This window comes from Monomorium pharaonis, chromosome 10 (assembly GCF_013373865.1).
Source record: "Monomorium pharaonis isolate MP-MQ-018 chromosome 10, ASM1337386v2, whole genome shotgun sequence".
NCBI lineage: Eukaryota > Metazoa > Arthropoda > Insecta > Hymenoptera > Formicidae > Monomorium > Monomorium pharaonis.
The window spans coordinates 2,197,172-2,211,692 of NC_050476.1; the positions used below are offsets into that span (position 1 = coordinate 2,197,172).

Sequence of the window (14,521 nt, forward strand, 5' to 3'; positions counted from 1 at the left end):
TAGACAATAGTGAGAGATCCTTAGCTACAGCTAGGCTTTGTCTTTGTCTTTTCTTCCTGAAGAAGTCTACATGTTTTCGGACCTAGTTCCGGCGCCGCAGCACCTCACACTTGAGCGGCAACTCAACAAGAGCGTGCTGATCGGATGGACTGCGCCTGACAACACGCACCAACTCGAATCTTATCACGTCTACGTGGACGGCGTGCTAAAGGTCACAGTGAAAGCTACCGAGAGGACTAGGGCTTTAGTGGAAGGAGTTGATTCTACACGGGTTCGTAATAAAAATCTTCAACCGTTAAATTCCAAAGAATTTACATAAATACACAATGTAAAGAAAAATTTAGAATTTTAATTAAAGTTATAATTACTTATTATTATTATTAAGTAATATAATGATTAAATTATTAATTAATACGCATTACACAATTACCTACTATAAAACATGTGTGATGTTTAATGAATAAGAAAGAAAATTACTTATATGCGATATAAAGTTCTTCATATAAAAAATTAATTATCTTAAATTTCTTATACTGGATATAAATTTAAATAGCTCTAAGATTTCAGGAAATGTAACAGAATAAAGGACTTGTGCAAAAATACCAAATCTATCTTTGCTTGTGTAACTCATTTTAATTATCTGGAAATTGTTCTTTCACTGATGCAGCCGCACAGGATAAGCGTGCGTTCGGTTACGCATTCGAGAAGGACGTCACGCGATGCCGCTTGCACGATGGTGATCGGCAAAGACATCGCGTTAGGTCCGACTGCCGTCAAAGCATCGAACGTAACGGCGACTAGTGCTGTGATATCCTGGCTACCCAGTAACAGTAACCATCAGCATGTTGTCTGTGTGAACAACGTGGAAGTGAGAACTGTAAAGCCGGGCGTCTACAGACATACCATTACTGGCCTGGCTCCGTCGACGATATACAGGGTGACCGTCAAGGCGAAGAATCTGCGGGCGACACATTTTGAGGACCAAAATACTCAAGCGGCAAACAACCTAGCCTGTCATGTCCACTTTAAAACGTTGCCCAAAGGATTGCCGGATCCTCCGGTCGATATCCAGGTTAATATAAATATAATCTCATTTTATATATATCTACATTTAAATCTTACAATTTTAAAATTTTCTAGAATTAAAATAAAAATTCTGAGAGCAACATTAAATGGTGAAGTTTCCAGGAATGGAGTAAAATTTCAACAGTATTAGAGAGATAAGGCTTTTTGGAGTTTCTGTCAAGGATTCTTTAAGAAAAGTTTTCTGGACTCTAATACGTAATATTATTCAATTTTCAGGTGGAGGCTGGACCGCAGGACGGCACTTTGCTAGTGACCTGGCAGCCTGTTGCCCTAAACGGTTCGGCCGTCACCGGTTACGCGGTGTATGCCGATGGTAAGAAGGTCACCGACGTTGACAGCCCTACCGGCGATCACGCGCTCGTTGATATACACAAGCTCATGGGTCTCAACCCGAAGCATATCACCGTTAGGACTAAGAGCAGGGAGAGTCAATCGGGCGATAGTTGCGCAACAGCGATACCCTGCAGCGTGCTTAGAGGTGGTGCTGCTGCCGCTGTCCCTCACATGCCGCCATCCCATGGACTCCCACACATGGTAGATCAACGGCAACCGCCACAGTCCACTATGGGTCCTCAGCAGGACGATCCCAATCGCCATCGTATGGTCGGCGGCGTGAGTCAACGATATCCGCCGAATGCGCCCGTGCCCTCGCACATGCGACGACATGTGAGCAACAGGGTAGACGCCCACGGTCAAGTTATCATCGAGACAGACGAGAATCTCTCTGACAAGGAGATTTATCCCGGACAGAGCATTCCTCAGATGGGTAAATATCCAAAAATGTAAAGACGCAAGGGAATCTGGGTTCGCGACAATGAATGACCACCGTATAACTCAAGCTCCCCTGTGCGATTTGTTGCTTTTGTTTAATCGCGTTTTTCAATTATTTCGTCTAGGAATTCCGGAAATCACAAAAGATTCTGCAAGTGAAGCAAATTATAGCGAGGAGGACGATCCTACGCGTAGATCGCGGGGAATGCCACCACAGCATCACGGCCCGCAACATCGATATGGCGCGCAAATGGATCCTCAGGGCCCGCCTGGAGCACATAGGTCTCCTAGCATGAGCGGTCCCAGCAGTAGACCGCAAGACCCTTATTATGACCAAACGGGTAGATATAATGGCCATTGTGTTGCTGTGATGGAATTCTTTGCATTCTCTGCATCAATTTCTAATTTAACAATAATTTCCTTTTCCATTCTAATTGTTTCGAAAAATTACTGTTTATGTTACAACTCTGAAGGTAATTCCTGAATGATGTATACTTTACATGGCATTCTTCTCTCCTCTCGGACTCTGTACTCTGCTGAAGTATTTGATGTGATATGTACAAATCCTGTGCTGTATAATCGTCTGTCAATTTTAAGTGTATGAAATAAATCCATAAATCACATGTTAACTTTTTTCGAATATTGTTTAGGAGCATCTCAAAGAGGAAGAGGGCCAGTTTATGGACGCGGTGGACGAGTACCGCAGGCTCAAGGTGGAGCAAGTCATCCCCCGAATGTAGCTCAACAAATGAACAAGAGGCAACGGTGGTTCGTGGCATTGTTCGACTATGATCCTACGACTATGTCACCGAATCCAGATGCATGCGAGGAAGAATTACCATTTTCCGAAGGCGATACCATTAAGGTTCTTATCCTTTACTATAAGATAATGTAAGATAATATAATATAAGATACATTTTTGTATCTTGCATTATTCTCATTAAATATTTGTGACTATTTAATTATTTTAATTAAATTTAGATTAAATTTAAATAAAAATATTCAAACTATTTCATTTAAATTAAATGTTTTCCGTAAAGATATTTATACATGTCAACTTTTTTATAAACACACTTTTAAGACTTGAAGTATATTCAATTTCATACTTCATTTATTCTTTATTGTCTGTAAAGTCTGTAGAAACCATTGTATTATATGAGAAAAAAATTTTATACATTTTTTATATTACAGGTATACGGCGAAAAAGATGCTGACGGTTTTTACTGGGGCGAGTGTCGCGGTAGGCGAGGATATGTTCCTTATAACATGGTAGAAGAGCTTAAAGATCCACCGGGTCAAGGACAGCCTGGTAGAAGAGGACCCGCACAAAATGAGAGATGGGGGGACATTTATGCGAGCATGCCCGTGAAGAAGATGATAGCCCTCTATGATTATGACCCTCATGAATTATCCCCTAATGTTGATGCTGTAAGATTTTTATCATATTCAATAATATTTTAATTTTAAAAAATCACTCGTATATATTATTTAAGTACACATGTTCAATCGGTGACTTAAGAATTTTCTAACTGTGTGTAGTTAATTAATTGCCAGATGTTCATATAGTAATTAATAATATTTTATATGGTTTGATTAATTGCCTTAATTTCGCAGCAAGTCGAACTAACGTTCCAAACTGGAAACGAGATATACGTCTACGGTGACATGGATGATGACGGATTTTACATGGGCGAGTTGAACGGCGTGCGTGGTTTAGTGCCGAGTAATTTCCTCACTGAAGCACCCGGACAGAATCAGGGACAACCGCCGCAGGGTAGCAGGCGACCCGGCGGCCAAAGCCAAGGGCCGGGTGCAAGGGGGCCACCGCCACCTCCTCGGGAACCACCCCCGGCCGGTCATCGACGTGGCAAAGGTAAATACGCAATCATATATCATTCATATACATCAAATCCTCCCTATAGTGCCAATTATCAGGGCATGAATAGCTCCTCAAGCCAAAACAACATCGAAATTGACTATGTGTTCTGCACGGAGAAAAGTTTGCTGGTCTTGCGTATTTTACGTTGTCATAGCAAATCCGGTTATATTCAGTAAAATTAAGAATATTATGTTTGTATTTATTTTTATTTGGCTTTGCAGCGAATTTGTGTTTCCGCAAATTCGCTCGATAATATTTTTTCATTTTATCAAGAGACTAGAGTGCTACAATTATCACAATAATTGCTTTTGATAATAAAAGCACTTACATAGCAATATACATAACAACAACGGTTTTACTTCGACCATAAAATTCTTTTTCTTTTATGTATATTGTTTCGATGTTTCTAATCACCGCGAATGTTTTGATGTGCAATAATTCAGAATCTGCGGCGCAATACAGTCAAATTATTAAATTGTTGAAAGCAATTGGTTTCCGCTGTAAGTTAGAGATTGTTGTATAAAATTCGATTTCCTCGCGATTGATTCGAGACAACGGGATGTTGAAACTGGCTCGAGGGGTTGTTGACGTTTTCACACCGACGCGACGTAGTCGTTAAAATATCTTGGGACCATTGAACACCTCGGTTGAACGCGAAGATGCGTTATTATGTGTTACTTGTGAAATGCAATTAATTGCACGCGATAGCGTCGCGTCGGTGTGTGGCAAAAACGGAAATGCAAGCGTCAAGCAACACAAGACACGAAACTAGATGTGTGCCAGACGACAGGCAGAAGGGCCACACTGATTGATATAATGATTGGCGTTGCGCAATCTGGCTAGTTCGATATGCCGAATTCGAGCCGAATGAGCATGCGGCGTATAACTAGATGGAATATTATTATTTTGGAGTAAAGTGTGCAAAACCCGCGTGTCCGACACGCCCCTATACACGTGCCTCTTCAAGGAGAGGAGACACTTCGATGTGCCGCTTCACACACACGCCGGTCAACACACCGGTCTCTCTCTTCCAGCAGCAATATGTACATCCGATATCCACGCTAGGCATTTAACCAGCGTCATGTTGTTCTGTTAACTGTTGCCATGATATTGTCCAACAAGTGTTACACTGATAGAAATTTTCCGCGTCACATGTATATATAAAAAGAATCTTTGGTGAACGTCCGTTTGGAAACACGTGCTGTGACATACACACGACGATAGATTTTATATATATATGCAATGAAACACCAAGCTGCTTTCAGTGTCTTCTATTATATAAGTATCTAACATATATATATATATATATATATATGTTTTTATACGTATATATGATTATATATACGTGTATGTACGTATATTTATATATTTTTTTTTCTCCAGGCACTATCTGCCTCTGTTACTATTACTTACTCTACATATCTGTCCTATTTTCTCTGTCTATATTATATACAAATATATATTATATATTTACACTATATATATATATATATATTTATATCAACTGATTATATACACACGAACATATCTCGTTGTGATATATAACAGTTTTTACTTTATACCGACATGATCTGTCTCTGTGTGCCTGAACTGATCGATGGTCGTCGTGTCACATGATTGTCGTTCGTGTCGTGTTGTCATGCTGGCCATTTACGATTACGGTAATTCTTTCGTTTGTTCTTTAATTAAACCGATGATAGATCGTCGGCAATAATCGCGACTTTCGTTCGGGAATATCATGTTGAAACTCGCGCAACCTATAAAACCTCATTAAAGTAATTCCGGAACTCTTCACAAGATCATTCGAATGAGCTATCGATCTCGGAACAATTCGTTTTGCTGCTCACGATTCTTCGATAGCATATACCCCGGCATGCTCGATCGACTCGAAGAAAAAAATTTAAAAAAAAAGGTAGAAAAAGGATTTTTTAAAGAAGAAAAAAGAAAAAAGACATGAAAAGTAAGAGATAAATGCGCCATAAATGACAACACGGTTCTGTTCTCTTCTCTGTTGCTAGATGCCTGCATTGTGCCTGTGTCTGTCCCTGTCTGTCACTTAGACTCTAGACAACTACAACAACAACCACCACCATCACTAATGAACAACCAACAACATCAACTACAACATCAAAACAATCCACCGCATCTAGCCTATCAACAAGCGAATCACCACAGCTACACGACCGTAACCACGTCCAATCAGCATGGGCCCAGTCACTTGCCACCCGGCGGCGGTGTCATGGGTGCCCATCAGCAAGGTCCCGTACCGCCCCACCTTCAGCAACAGGTGAGCCCGCTCCTCTTCCGAGAATTTCTTCGTGCGCTTTTTTTCTCTTTCTCTCTCTCTCTTTCTCTTTGCTTCTTGTCGAACGTGTGTGCTTTCTATCCACATTTTTTGTGCGCTTATTCTTCAGGTACGTCGAGGCTTCCACTGATCAACAACTGTCCGTGATCAACAAATCGGTGTACCATAAGTTGCAAATTTTCTTTTAAAGAGAAATAGAGAGAAGAAAACTTGAATTTTTTGTTATCGAGAAATTCTAGAGCAAATTACATTTTCTTATTACGTTTGCATACATTATCCGTTTAGGATACAATCAACAGAATATTTTGTTAAGATCTTTATTTGACTTATTTTTATATAAATAAAATATAAACATCAGATTGAGTTATAGAGACTCGAGCTTAACAAAAAGTTTTATGGTCTCATATTAATTCTTATGCATTTTTTTATTACATGTCGCTCCCTGTGCTTCGCTGTTAGCTTTAACTCGCGATTCTGTTTTCGCTACAAATAATTGAATAACCTTCGATTTTTTTGCATGAATGCAAAATTATATTAAAGCATAGTTACATAAAGAGAAGTATTTTGAATATCTTAATTATTTTAAAAGACAAATTTTATGAAATATCAATTTTTCAAATGTAATATGTGGACTGAAAAAAAATTACAGTCATTTTTTATTAGAAAAGTTCAACGGCTATTTGAGTCGGTATTTATGCATTTTATCTAGTTGTATGTATCCCTCTTTTTGTAAGTATAAGTCGCGCTTTATTGCAAAACATGTGCGCCAAAAAACATGTGAGCTGTATATGTCCTCAAGTCAATGTATTTTCGTATATATATATATATGCCATGTGAAACGCTTTGAAATCATGCAGCATGTTGTAGCATTGTCTTATTTAATCTTTCGTCATTTTAATAAAGATTGTCGAAATTAAAAGAAAAAAAAAGAATCTCGCTCCTCAATAAATCATAATGACGTAATCGTCCTAACACTAACATACATATTCTATAAGAGGACGAATCAAAAATACAACTTAAAGATTTTCACAAGTTTTGTCTTTATATTGTATTTTATTTCTCTTGTCTTAAAACATATACTCACAATTTCTTTTCGCCGCCAAATACTTTTTTTATCATTACATAAAACAAAAGTCATTACATATCTCTTCCGGATTGCTGACAATTTATTTGCGTTAGCAGACTATAGACTCTTCAGAATGATAGAAGAATAGTCATACTAGAAGAAAACACTAGCGGAAATAATGATAGAACACGCGCGGTAAAGAATTAGGTGAAATAAATTAGATACAATTTATTTATTTGTTAGAAATTGGACAACAAAACAAGAAAGCGAGAATTAGTTAAGTATCAAAGAAAAAAAAGCTCAAATTAACCACATTTCTTTGTTTTTTTTAGGGGAAGGGGAGGGGCGGCGTGGTCAATCGGATCGCTGGTAGTAATATGCCGGGTATGCAGGGTCCGGGCCAGCAACAGGACTATCAAAGCCAGCAGCAAATGAATCAGCCGTACCAGCAACAGCCGAATCAACCATACCAGCAACAGCAGCCGAATCAAGGATACCCGCAGCAATCGACACAACAGTTCCAACAATCGCAACCGCAGCAGCAAATGGGCCAACCGTTCTCGCAGCAGAATCAACCAGGTGGCCTTGGGATGCAAATCGGCGGTCCTCAAAGTACCAGCAAGCCCATGAGAGGGATACCGGCGGTACTGCCGACGGCTCAGTCCAAGACACAACCTAACACGATGCAGCAGCAGCAGCAACAGCAGCAGCCGCAGCAACAAAGCACCGGGCCGAACCTGATGCAGAAGTTTACTGAGATGGCGGGTGCGAGTGCAGGCGGCGACATTCTCTCTAAGGGGAAAGAGCTCATTTTTATGAAGTTTGGATTGGGCAAGTGAGGAGGAGCGATCGCTGATAACGTGACGGTGACGACGATAACAACGACAATGACGATAATGTATTGTCGTTTCCGTTTCGTTCTTCTTCTCGCATCTGACGTCCGCGTGCGCGCAAAGTCAATCTTCTCAATCACGAGCTGTGTAAATCAGTATTACGACGAATGTCGTTCGACAGCGGAAGATATGCAACGAGGACGCAATCTTGCCGAACGTTGTTGCTAAGGACAAAAAGAATAAGACGGATAAGAGTGCGTCATTGCTGCTGCTGCTGTTGCTGCTATTGTTGCTACTTGCTATTAATAATCGTTAATTACTGCAAAGTAAAAAAGAATCGTCGCTGGGCAAATTTAAATCGAAAACGAGTCTCGCAATAGAGGAAGGAAGAAAGGAAGAAAGAAATCTTTGGTAGAGGTGAGAAAAAGTCATTCATGCTGAGAATCGACTGATGATTCAATCGATCGAGAAGAAACAAAAGATACGTACAAGATTCATCGAATTTCTTCTTAATCCTCCTTTTCTGAAATCTTCTGCTACTTCGTCTTCTTCACGCGATGGTAGGATCCTCGATCGGTGCTGCGTGGTCCATTAAAGAGATACTTGTCGGTTCCTTGTCCGCCAAACCGTCGCGGAATTTTCTAACATACACGAGATAATCAATGTCATGCTATCAGGTCAATGTTATCTGCGAAATGTACTTCGAGCAACGGCGCGCCAAGTCATGCAAATCGCGTGTCTGCGCGACTGTCTCTTCCAATCTCTCCTCGTCCTCTTTGCGTTATTCGGAGCGCCGTTCGGTTCTCAAAGTAAAATAAAATCTTTGTTGCGATACAAATTGTATCGAGTGTACGTAAGAAGAGAGAGAAAGAGAAGTAATTTACGTAAATTCTATATTAAATAGAGTTACTGGCAAAGCGAAGTTAAACAAGTCAAAGTCAGATTTTCGTGGATGAAAGAGAAGTAGGCCGACCTACAAAGGGATAATCATATCGCCATATAAAAGTGAGGACGTGACAACAACGTGGGTGTGCCTTGGGAGAATCGTCTCACCCAGCAGCAACCAATGATCATATCTCTAATCGATAATTCTCTAGCTATTTTTTCTTTCTCTCGTGGAAATCGAGCGCGCTATATCGAGAGCCGTAGCGGCGCATACACGAATAAACGGTAACGATCTCTCATCTTGACAATTTTCTCTTGTTCCCGTGTGTGTGAGACTGGAAGCTCCTTCCCTCTCCCCCTTGCCCCCTTCTTCGCGTATTCCTTTACAATCTTTACATTATTGTATGGTTTTCGCTTTTATTCCAGCATTCCCGAATGGACCTGCGCGCAGATGAAATTGTCGTGTTTGAACCGTGAGAAAGAGAAAGGGAGAAAGAGAGATCCTCGAGCCTTGTCGTGCCGCTCGGATAAATCTCGAAATATCGGAATCGCCTGTTCGGATCGGGAAATAATTGAACGAATCCAAGACAACGTCCGAGGATGAACGGCGATATGGTCGTTAATTGTCGGACTCGTCTTGAATGACGCACAAAAATCGGAAGTGAAATATAGAGTACGGAACAACGCCACGGAGTTAGACACCAATGAAACGCAGACACGAAACGCTACGATCCTTCGATCGGGGCGGGCGAATCGGCGTATCAAATAATTATATATCATAACTGTGTGTGTGTGTGTGTGTGTGTGTGTGTGTGTGTGTGTGTGTGTGTGTGTGTGTGCGTGCGTGCGTGCGTGCGTGCGCGCGTGCGTGCGCGCGTGCGTGCGTGCGTGCGTGCGTGCGTGCGTGCGTGCGTGCGTGCGTGCGTGTGTGTGTGTGTGTGTGTGTGTGTGTGTGTGTGTGTGTGTGTGTGTGAGAGAGAGAGAGAGAGAGAGAGAGAGAGAGAGAGAGAGAGAGAGAGAGAGAGAGAGACGAGATGGAACGGATAGCGTATTAAATACGATAACGGGATATACATATGCATATATACAGATATACATATATATACATATATACATATATTTAACTATTGCAAAGTGTTGTTACATCGCTACTTGTATCGTATTTTGTACAAAGTATCTTTACCTTTAATTGTTTTCTTTCGCCAAGATATATTTAGCAAAAAAATATGGCGGAGGAAGAGCGACGAATCTTTTCCGGATCCACTTTCGAATCATTGAACACCATCAACATCTTATCATTTTCATTATTCTTATTATCTTCATTATTTTCACTATTTTCATTATCCTGACCATTCTTAGCATTCTTTTTAACCTCATATTCTTAATCGTTTTTACCCTCATCCTTATCGTCATCGTCATCGTCATCGTCATCGTCATCGTCATCGTCATCGTCATCGGCATCGTCATCGTCATCATCATCATCATCATCATCATCATCATCATCATCATCATCATCATCATCATTATAATCATCATCATTATTATCATCATTATCATCATCATCATTATCATCACTATCATATCGGTATCAACATCACGTCATTGCAATCTTGTATTTAATTGTTATTATTCGCGCTTGTCCTGTGTGTGTACTCGCTTCTCGTATGTTTTTTCAGCGACGGTGAATATACATATACAGCGAGATAAGCTCGAGATTTTGAGAAAAAGGAAACACTACGTAGGGAGATAATAATCGTTTCCGTTGAGAAACGAACAATTAAATTCTACAAAATTTGAGATTGCGATTCACTCCTTTCATTCCTATCGGGTCATATATGTTCCACTGCAGCTTTAATGATTTTTTGGTGGGAAAGCAATATATCTCATAATAATGTTACGATTACTCTTCGTCAGAGTTAAATATATTATTACTTGTAAGATAGGAGTGAGAGGACTAACACTACGACATAAAAAGTGATGTAAAATAAAAATAAATTGACATAAACGGAACGATAACACTATCGTTCCGTTATGGACCAAAGCAAAATCTTTAACGTTAAAAAAGTCAGAATTTGCAATTTAAATAAATTTGAATAACTTATTTATGTTTATGTGTAATCAATCTTTCCGTGATAAATATCTTATAATTTACGATGATTTATTTTTATTGATGAGCATTTTTCATGCGCAAATTGTTAAGACTTTTAACTAATTACGATTACCGAAATTGTTAGAAAAGAAAAACAAGAAAATTATCATTTAAATGCTAATGAAAGATTTATTGCAAACGTGGTAAATATCAATATACATATATAGAAATTAATTACGAGAGACGGATATGTCTCCCTCTAACGCGGTGTTTCCCTTACATCAAGCTTACGTATGAACGATTACACTTGCACTGATTGAATCTGTCCGAATCAAAAATAGACAGAAAAATGTCGATGCCTTTCTCGCTTTTATTTTTCAGCCGCAGTCCGATTCACGTTCAAAATATATGCTATTGGCATTATTCTTTTTTCGTTTACTAAAATAAAACAATAAAAATGGAATGATGCCAATAGCACTTTGAGCGTGAATCGAACCGCGACCTTATTGTTTCTTCGTACTAGAACGATAATCCTTGGCTTCGAACTTGCGCATTCGTTGATCGACTGACTAATCAGATCCAGTTGTGTAGCATTGCGATGATCGCACGAGAGACGCGAAAGAATTCGTCAATTTCTCCGCGACCATTCGCGTATAACACAAAGATATCTATGCACGATACATAACGATACGCAACAAAGCGGAATCATCCCGCTCGCAAAGTTATTTTCACAGCATTGTATTTTTCAATTAGAGGTTGTACATAAATGCTTTTAAGGCGAAAGAAACATAGAAAGGGAAAATATAAATGCTCATTTTATGGAACTACACGACTGGATAATTCGGGTAATTAAATGGAAAGTGATATCGGTATTATTTAGATTAGAGCATGTAATCCCTTTTGCAGCTTCTGCGGCTTTTTCATTTATTATTCTCACCTTTCCCCTCATAATGGACAATTTTTTCACTGTAGTACGATAAAACCGAACTTATATCCGACAAGTAATCTTGATTCAGGCGATGTGAAAAAAAAGACTGATATGCCGCGAGTGATTATAACGCGAGTACCAAGACGCTAATAGCGAATGTGTGTGTAATCTTTCACATATGTCGCGATCATTACATATATCTTTCTTCGATATTGTTTTTTCTACGTCTGTCATTCCACGTATTTCTGATATAGCCGTGTATAGTTCTCTTTCGCGAGCGAGAAAGTATACATATTTGTTATGGATTTAAAATTGATTATAGGCGTAAAAGAAAGAAAGGAAATAATGTAAGAGAAGTGAGAGAAAATTATGGAAGCATCGACGCGAGATGTCGAGCGAGTTCTGGCAAGAAGCGGGTCTTCGAAGGAGAACGGAAAATATTGTAAGAGAAGAGAGAAAGGAAAGAAACCAATCGTCGATGCGGTGCGCACACATTAGTGCTTTTGCCTACGGTACAAAGTCGAAGAGAGAGAAGGAGAAAAAGATAGAGAGAGGGAGAGAAAGAAAAAGATGAGTAAGCATTTTTACTTATCATCGTTAGACTTTTAGATACAATCACCCTAAAACGCACCTATATAACTTTCACGCGAACGGACTCATTGTATCTCTCTCGGTTACAATGTTCGAACGACGGATCATCTCTACGACACTCATCCTCTTCACGCGTTTAACGAGAACAATAAACTAGCGAGACACGATAAAACGATCGAACGCAGGTAGGATTACGCGGTGATTATCACTCCTTGAGGCCTTCGATCCGTCATCGCAGATTAAATATCACATGATCATTGAATCTTCTTATAATACAACTACGTTATATCTTTTCAAAAGCCGATATATGTGTGTAGCTAAAAGCCTGAATTTTCGATCAATTCACGTCTAATATGTGATTAAATGGTCAATTCCAATCCACCCTTAAATTTCATAGCTAACGGTGCATCTTGCATTTTCTCGTGTAAATCTTGTAATGTCTTATTAAATGTGAATTACTGTTTGTAATGTTCCATAACTCCGACAGAATTTCCTTGTTGTAAGTTCTATCTCGGATGTGAATGAAATAATTTTTATTTTTGTCGCGACTGCAATGACGAATCGTCGGCCTTAACTCGACAGTACCAATCGCGGCAGATGTCCATCGAGTCGGGATCGTTTATCGAGCCTCACGCCTCTGTATATCTCATTGTATATTCTCATTGTTATCGACTTTTAGCCTCTGAATGGGACGATCCGTGTAGCTCTTTTGATATAGTGGCGATCGAGTGTCGAGGATGAAATCGACTGGCGAACGAACGAGCGAGCGTGCAAACGAGCACTCGAATGCTGAAAGGAACGCAGGTGCGCCAAAACAATCCTCCAATTTTCCGGACGTTTCTTTCGGTTTTCGTAGATACCTTTAGGCGTAAAGCACAGGATTGATTTTCACCTACTAGGTGTCGAATAGAATAAAATGTAACGCCCGCCCTCCGCGCATTCACGTATACACATACATACACAACACACACACACGCACACACATACACACCAGGTCGACTCGTCGACACAGCAAGTGTCCGTTTGAGAGTTATTCTCTAAGGCCCTATACAATTAATCTTTGGTTTGTTGTGACAGATAAATTTGAGTTAAATTCAGCGATTGTAATTGATACAATTTTACTTTTGGAATGTGATTTATTTTAGGAGTTTGTCGAGATTAAAATTGGAAACAAAATCTTAAACGGACACCGGCATTCCAGCGAGATCGACTTTCGTTCCGCTGGGAAAGCTTCACTGACGCGTGATGAGAGTGCTGTAACGAATCAAAGTGACTGATGGAGGCGCGGTATAAGGAGGAGGCTACGAGGCTATCCGGACAATGTTAATTAGTCGCTAATTATTGTCATTCTTTCTCTCGTGTCGACATCGTGTTAAGGACGTATGAGGCGGGAGCAGGAGGTAGCGCAAATCGATATATAACACGTTTCAATATAAACGAAAAAAAAAGAGAAAATAATAATAAAAAAGAAATATATTGCGTCATCTCTTAAGCATGCCAAGAGAGAGAGGTACGCCAGCTACGTTTGTCATTCAGTAATTTGCGCTTTGTTTTTTCTATGAATCGGTGCGTGACGATCTTACTCCTTGTTAGATCGAGGTGAAGTAAGAGAAACAGGAGGAAGAAAAAGAAGGGGAGATCTATGAGAGCCCACAAAAACACACACACAATGTTATTATAAACGATTAATTAATAAAAAACGAATCTTGTTTGTTGTTACTTCTGGTATACCTCGTTGTGAACTACCGTGTGAATTACCGATTTATCAATTGATTCATTTTTCAAGTTTTTCCTCAACTTATGATATTATTTTTTTGCCCGTTTTATAGACATTGTTGTAAGCCTGAGGAGAGATGGGAAAATAACCGATCTGGCCGAAAACCAGAATGCTCAATCTTTATTTAATATCATAATGGGGCATGAGTATACAATATATCGAATCGATATATATGGCTGTCACGTCGGAGAATACTGTGGGACTAAAGATATTTTGCGCGATAAGATGATCTCCGGAACGACGCCGCGATCTACGTGTCTTCCTCCCAGATGGTTTCCGTGAGTATGGCGATATTGTCCAGCCCACGCATC

At 39.8% G+C, this 14,521-nt stretch overlaps 2 protein-coding genes across 24 annotated transcripts in view; one reads left to right on the forward strand and one right to left on the reverse strand.

Moving 5' to 3' along the window:
- The window catches only part of LOC105829483 (RIMS-binding protein 2), a 30,479-nt gene extending 16,327 nt beyond the window's left edge, over positions 1–14,152 (forward strand). For 16 of the 23 annotated variants that reach the window (XM_028193945.2, XM_036293207.1, XM_028193944.2 and 13 more), the window contains 10 exons: positions 63–271; positions 668–1,072; positions 1,303–1,852; positions 1,983–2,198; positions 2,508–2,722; positions 3,049–3,285; positions 3,472–3,730; positions 5,755–6,023; positions 7,440–8,357; positions 13,113–14,152. In XM_028193945.2, the coding sequence (XP_028049746.1) occupies positions 63–271; positions 668–1,072; positions 1,303–1,852; positions 1,983–2,198; positions 2,508–2,722; positions 3,049–3,285; positions 3,472–3,730; positions 5,755–6,023; positions 7,440–7,946 (2,867 nt within the window). In that variant the 3' untranslated portion in view covers positions 7,947–8,357; positions 13,113–14,152. Of the gene's footprint in view, positions 1–62; positions 272–667; positions 1,073–1,302; positions 1,853–1,982; positions 2,199–2,507; positions 2,723–3,048; positions 3,286–3,471; positions 3,731–5,754; positions 6,024–7,439; positions 9,125–13,112 lie in introns of those variants that run through there. The other 7 variants (XM_036293209.1, XM_036293211.1, XM_036293213.1 and 4 more) reach the window with 7 other exon arrangements.
- Positions 14,153–14,310: 158 nt separating this feature from the next.
- Positions 14,311–14,521, reverse strand: LOC118647768 (the record flags this gene model as incomplete). The annotated part of the gene is given in 1 exon segment (XM_036293226.1): positions 14,311–14,521. A coding segment is annotated over 1 exon segment (61 nt), but the record flags the coding sequence as incomplete, so codon positions are not given.